The following is a 6,999-nucleotide window of genomic DNA, read 5'->3' as shown; positions in this document are numbered from 1 at the left end:
CATGCTCCTTCTCGCTTTACTTAAAAGACCCTGGATGTTGTTGGGAGGCATCTGAGGGGCCTCCCGACCTCAGCACCACAGTCGCCTGTCCCATCTCCTTTAAGAGGAATACGTCTAAGTTCCATGTACCCGACGCTGCAGCTGCAGAAGGGATAGCCACAGGGAAGCTCAAGAAGAACCCTTTCTCCTCAGTCCAGCAGAAAGACTCTTTTCAACGGCCAAGCCAGAAACTAGGTCCTGTTCCCACCGTACACAGCGAATTCAGTTTATACACTATGATTGGATTAGACAGGGTAGGGGTGACCTTGGATAAGTCAAACATCGTCCCTGAGCTTCAGCATTTCCCTCTGAATAATGGGAACAAATACATCATGATTTACTTGCCTCATACAGTATCTGAAGGGTAAGATAAAAATACAGGCAAAAGGCGCTCTTTAGGTCAGGTAATGCGGGAGATGGCGCTCTTAGAGAGTTGGGGTCTAATTCTCCACCCCACTTCCTTTCAGCTAAATCTCATTAAAATGTGGTTTCTTACTAGATAGCTACATTTCGAGCCTCTTGTTTGGTTATCTTTTACAGGGTAAGTTAATTATTCTTTTTAGAGATATGGCTACCCCCATCAGATATTAAACAAATAACTATTGGAAAAAGTGTAAACAGCATTTATTAACATCGCTTAGAAATAAATCATTATCTTGCAATAAATTAGCACGAAGTTTCCTGGACAGAGTTCTTCCAGCAACGGTCTGCCAAAGGTGCTGGGAGGAATCATAGGCTATTGCATATTTTTAGAGAATCAAGATAAATTATATAAATTATATATTTTAAAAGAAAATCTATTTCATTACGTTGACAGTATAATAAATAGATAAATAACAAACAATTGATTGCCATTAGAAAAATGTGATTCTTAAATTACATTTATATTATAGATATTTACATGTACCATATGCACAGAGACATAATCACATCCTCAGGCGAGTCTGGGATTTCTCAGGACACAAACTCAAATGGCGGTTCGTTTTCTATGTTGTTGAAGGAAGATTTGCTGTTGAGTTTTCTAGGGTCCTCTGGGGTCCACACTTTGGCTGTTCGGATAATATTTTGTTCTTTGAGTTGTTTTTCATCAGTCCACGAGAGAGAGTGTCCTGCGAGGGGAGGGAGGCCATAATCCGGGTCGCTGGGGGAGGGGGACCCTAAACGTGTGAGAAGAGAAAACAGAAGGTGAATGTCCAACTCTATTCCCAGCGGAGCCCTCCAGTGCTGTAGGGTCTACTCCCGGGTGCCTCGACAGAATAGGCGTCTTATGTTTCATTAGAATGACCCTTTTCCTCCACTCGGCAAGCCCCCAGCGCCCTTCCCCCGGAATCCCAGGAGCTACATGTGCATCAGGATCGTGTGCCCTCTGAGCCAAGGTTAAAGTGGCGGGCGGGGGGGGGGAGGGACCTAAGAAACTCCAACTCGCGCTCAAGGTCGCCGGTGCCCCATGGACCATCTGTCCATCCGTTGGTGAGCTTGTCAGTCTCTTCACCCAGCCCCTCCAAGGCCTTCCCGCACCCGTCCCTGTCTCCCTGAGCTGGAATGCGAACGCACTTACGGGTGCCCCGATGGCAGATGATGACTTTCTGGGCCTGACTGCCCGGGCTGTCTCCGCCCAGGCGTCCCCCACCGCCAGACCCCCGGCCACCGCCCGCGCCGCCGCCGCGCAGTGGCAAGTCGGCCTGCACCAACTCGCTAAGGAAGTTGATGTAGCCGATGGCCAGGCGCAGCGTATCCACCTTGGAAAGGCGCTTTTCGTAGGGCAGAGTGGGGATGTGAGAGCGCAGCCCCTCGAAGGCGTCGTTGATGGACTGCATGCGTCGCCGCTCGCGCACGTTAGCTGCCTGTCGCAGCTGCTGCAGCTCCGCCTCCGAGCGCACCCGTCTTCTCCGCCGCGCTACCGCCGCCGCCCCGCTCAAGCCCCGCAGCCGGGCCCCCGGGGACAGCACGGCAGCCCCCGCGCAGGAGTAGGCCAGGCAAGAGGGAGGCGAGCCCGGTGAGTAGGGAAAGCCTCCGGGGGGCACCCCCGCCTCGCAGCAGTAACCACTGCCACCGTCGTCCGGCTCGCCGGATCCCCCTGACGGCGGCGGGGCAAGTGCGTGCGGGGCGGCCGAGGGAGCGGATTGCAGCAGCAGGCACGCCCCGTCGCGGTAGCAGTACTCGTGCAGCTGATGGCTGAGGAACTCCACCTCGGTCTGCTCGTCAGCCAGCAGCTCATCGCCATCCTCCAGAGGGTCCCGAGAGGACTGGTCGGTGAAGAAGTCCTCCTCATCAAAGTAAGGAGACGGGAAGGCGTCAAAGCCCCCGGGGAAGTGCTCTAGCAGCACCGCGTCCATGCTCTGAGCCGCCGCGGGCTCGAGGGAGGGGCTGGTAGCCTGAGGTGGTTCTCTGGAAGTTTGATGTGGCAGTTTTTGCTTCTCTGGCAGCCCCTTCTCTCCCTGCTTCCTGGCTTCTTGAGCTGGAGGCAGTGGGCACGGCACGCAGGCTCCCCGCCCCTGGCCTCCCTGGAGTGTCCGCGTCCTCTGCGCTCTGGCGGCGCCCGCGCTACGCTGGGGAGGGCTGAGGCCGACTTGCTGCAGCTGAGGGCCGGCACGCGAGGATTCTTATAACTACATCCACAGGCGCGTGCCAGGGACCTGAGGCTCCAGCCAATCACCGAGCCGGTTGGGAGGGGCAGGGAGAGCGGCCCGCGGCGCCAAGGGGACAGGAGAGGCTCTCCTAGGGTTGGGAGCTCCTGGGGCGGAAAGGAGGCGGAGTCTATGCTGCCTGGGCCCCCACTGCTCCTGCCGACCCTTTACTCTGGCAAGTGCCTGCAGTGCACACTGCTCCAACGGCACCTGCAGCCTGCGGCTCTCGCCGCCTGCCCGCGCGAGCTACGCAGAGCTGCCCCCTCCTCCCCTCCTAGGCTGGGGTAGCAGCGCATCGCGTCACCGCACAGCTACAGGTCCTAGGGGTGCGCTCTGACGGCCCAGGAGGCGGGTGCTCTCTCCTCCTCGGGGGTTGGCTCAGAAACTACCTGCAGCTTGGGAGGTCCGGGTTGGTGCCTTTCGCTATCCCCATACCCTGGGCGCGCTGTCCTACGGCCTGGCCTGCGTTCTACCTCATCCTCGAAACTCTCAAGAACTCTTGTGAAGTTTGACACCGTGTGCCAGTGGGGTTCGAAGGCGACGCAGTCCAGCTCCTAAGGCGTTCCAGACGCTGCTCGGGGTCTGGGGGCGAGAGCCTTCGAGCCGTCAGCCCTGGAACCTTACTCTGATGCCAGTGTCCATCTCCAGGGACGCCGGCTCCAGGTCGACCTCGCCTCCCCTGCCTTACGCGGCCCAGGAAAATTAATGGGAACACTGGAGGGGCCATCTCGTAGGGCACGTTTCCTCGGAGAGCAAATCGAGTCAATAAAACCTGGTACAAAAGGAGTCAATTAAACTGTCTGCTCCGGAGCAATCGGGAGTAAGGGTGGGACGTCCAAGGACAGAGTGTGACCGTTTTCAAACTTGAGTCTCTCACCTTTCCAACTGGTCACTAAGACCATCCTTAAATTTTTAATTCTTTTTCGACCTCACACACACACACACACACACACACAATGTATGCTCTGTGCCCGCACTTTATAACAGACTGATGTAACGTGAATTTCTCAGTATAAGATTAACAGTCAAATACTTTCAAGGTCAGGCAATTCCTGATAAAAACTTGAGTTCCAACTTTCATCCATGGAGAGTTAAGAAGTGCAGCTGATAGCTCGTGTTCTCTCAATGGAGGACCAAGTCATGATCTTCCTGGGTTAGCCGCTTCCTTTTTCAGATTCTTGTTCCACCAGAGGCTTCTCGTGGATATTCATACTCATCTCAACATCCAAGGCCATGTTAAGAACTGAGATTTAAATAAGCTTCTTGGTTTTAGACATTACACTGTATTTAACTGAATTTGAAGCCAAAAAAATTATAAGATCAAAAGATCAGAGATTACCCAACCTGGGGTGCAGCAGAGATGGTTGTCAAGAACCCCAGACAATTTTAAGCCAAAGACTTATTGTTCTCCAGCATACTCTGTCCTGTGTTAGCTTCTTAACATGTCCTTTCCTAGTGAGGTGGTTATCCTTAAAATGATACAAATGTGGACAGGTTCCCCCAAATGTCAGACCCCCAAGGGCGATGTCCTGCATTCAGACTTACCTTTCTTACTTCAGAAAGAGGGAAGCTGTTGGGGGTTTGGGGAAGGAGGTCAAGACCAGGGATCTAATCAGCTAGTGGTGTACATCCAATTCTCTTTACAGTGAAAAGCCCTACCTCCCCTTCCTTCACTTGGTTAGATTAAAACCATCTGGGAACATGTCCTTGGGTCAACCTGATGACTTGGAAGGGTAACAAATGACCAGAGTCCAATGCCTTATCCAAAATGTAAATATCCATTCAGTGAAAGAAAGACCAGATCCCAGACTATAAAGGATCTCTTTAAGATCTATCTCTGATAGATCTAGGTGGCTCTTGAGAAAGTGTGTTTGTGTCATAGATATGTTAGGGATGGGATGGCTTGGGGACATAGGAGTCAGCAAGTGTGTATATGGGTATCTTTTACCCAGTGTGATTTTAATAGTCAGCTTCCAATGAAAATCATCTTACATATACCTGATGAATTTGTGGAAGAGTACAGAAATTTACCTTGGTCACTCGGGTGAGTGAGCTAATGGGAAGTCAGCTGCTCATAGACAGTCTTACTGACCTATGAGGCTGAGCAGAGCTAGCATGGGTGTTCTGGGCAGCTCCTAGACTGCACAGATGAGCATGGGGTAGTAGAAAAGATATTCACTTGTGCCAGACAACGTTCCTCACCCTCTCCTTCCCTGCCCTGCTATTTTTTGCCATCAAGGGTTGCTGGCTGTTTGCAGACTGGTACCATTGGGAAGAGAGGGCTAGGCCTGCAGATGCTGATACTGGGATCCTGGTGTGGACATGCATGCACACAAATGCACACACGTACACAAACATCCCGGCCCTAAGTAAGGCAAGATTGTTCTTTTCTCTAATAAAAAGAAAAAGACTTCACCACTAATAAAGGAAATTTTCTCTGGGTCACTGGAGGTCACAACAGTGTGGACAGAGGCCCTTTGCCTCTCAATGCAACAGGTGGGGTGAGAATATGGCAGGAACAGAACTTTGTTTTGCCAGGAATGAGAACCAAGTTATCATTCTAGCTCCACCCTCCTCACTGCCCAGATCCTCTGAGCAGTGCAGAACATGGAGAGAAAAAAGATCAAAAGGCTCCAGGTACTTCATGGAGTGCAGGACACAGCTTCACACTTCTCTATCCTCTGTCCTTGGGAGAAATGTTCTTTAACCTTAAGAACCCTTGCCTCATTAGAAAATAGCCTCATCCCACAGGCAGTGGAAGGGACACTTGGTTCTTTTTAGTGCCAAATTCTGGTGACCCCATGACATATTTTCAAGTCTTTTGAAAGGAACTCAGTGCTGGGCCCAGTAGACCCTCACCACACCTTCAAGGCTGCTTGGAAGCCTCTGCCATCTTGGAAGTGCTCAGTTCTAGACCTTCTGGCAAGGGCTACTTGGCATTGAGGAAACCTTGTTGCACCTCTTTCTTCCTCCCCCTTTTATTCTATTTCTCCTTCCCTGCCCCCTTCCCTCCCAGGGGTCTCAAGGGTCTGAATACTTTTTCATTTGTTTCCCATTGTATATTTAAAAACTCTTTCCCCAGCTTTTAGGAACAATGACTGGAGGATTGGAACCCATGCCCCTGGTTCCTTCCAAGGATGAATTTCAAGCAGAGCCCACTAATGAACAGTGTGGCATCCAGGCTCTCCATCTTTCAGCGTCCCCTCCCTATGTTCCCATAGCACTTGCTGCCACTTAACTGAGTCTTCCCTGCTGGAGCCTAAACTCTACAGAGACCGGGTGTCCCCAGAGCATCCCAGTCCTCACTTATTACTTACAAGTAGGTACTTGTGAATGTGATGCATGGTCTATCTCCCCACTTGAAAATGGATTCATATTAATTCATCCTGACCCAAATTGTTCCCTTTCTCACTGATAAATACAGGGTGATGCCCAGTGTCTGATTTGTCCTCTTCTGTGTCTCCCCCCACTTCTTTGACACCATCTTCCTCCCCTGCTCTGTGAAACCTTTCTTCTCTGCACTTGATGCCTTCATCAACCCGCCCTTTAATCCTATGACTTTAGGAAAGGACTTCAAAACTAAAATCACAGGTTAATATGAAAAATCTCTGAAGTCCAGAGAGGTTCAGTGACTTCCCTAAGGTCACACAGCAGGCTATTGTCAGTCCTGATCCACTTCAGCCCAGTGCTGGTTCCACTGACTGCTGAGAGAAGATTCCAACTCTGCTTCCATTCACTCATGAAAGATGTATTTATATTGATGTGCAATGCAGCCAGTAGAAACCCTGCTGTAAACTGGCCCCGATTACCAGGTACTGCCTTCTTGGTCTCCAGCCCTGACTTCAGAGTCCTGGCTGGACCTCCTGATATGCTGAGGAAGGACTCACTGAATGATGCAATTCCCAGCACAAGATAAAGTGTGCAAAATTAAATATGGGATTATGGGACTTACACTGGTCCCCAAAGTTATACTATATAGATTATGGATGTTTTATCCACTCAGAAAGCCTACTGTGACCATGTGACATTTTGTTCAACCTTGGAAATGATTGGTGCCAAACTGCTTTAACTTCCTTAAACTGCCTGCCCTCCATTCTCCTCGTGTATTTACTTCATCACTAATTGACTTACCATGTTGTCAGACGCCATGCTGATCTCTCTCTGGTTTTCTTTTCTTTTCTTTTTTTTTTAAGTATATTTTATTGATTATGTTGTTACAGTAGTTCCAATTTTTTCCCCTTTGCTCCCCTCTGCCCAGTACCCCACTTCCCTCCAGTAATCCCATCTCCCTTAGTTCATGTCCATGGGTTGTGCATATAAGTTCTTTGGCTTC

At 50.6% G+C, this 6,999-nt stretch overlaps 1 protein-coding gene across 1 annotated transcript; it reads right to left on the bottom strand.

Moving 5' to 3' along the window:
* Positions 1–646: 646 nt before the first annotated feature.
* On the bottom strand, positions 647–2,597 carry PTF1A (pancreas associated transcription factor 1a). The gene is made up of 2 exons (XM_090268035.1): positions 1,598–2,597; positions 647–1,196 (listed from the first exon to the last, which is right to left on the bottom strand). Exons 1-2 carry the CDS (start codon positions 2,373–2,375, stop codon positions 994–996), a joined length of 981 nt encoding a protein of 326 aa, XP_090124161.1. The 5' UTR covers positions 2,376–2,597; the 3' UTR covers positions 647–993.
* Positions 2,598–6,999: the final 4,402 nt, after the last annotated feature.

Source organism: Furipterus horrens, unplaced genomic scaffold (assembly GCF_987537825.1).
Source record: "Furipterus horrens unplaced genomic scaffold, mFurHor1.1.pri manual_scaffold_2, whole genome shotgun sequence".
NCBI lineage: Eukaryota > Metazoa > Chordata > Mammalia > Chiroptera > Furipteridae > Furipterus > Furipterus horrens.
Note: the sequence above shows the minus strand (reverse complement) of the source record. Positions and strands in the feature narration are given on the sequence as shown.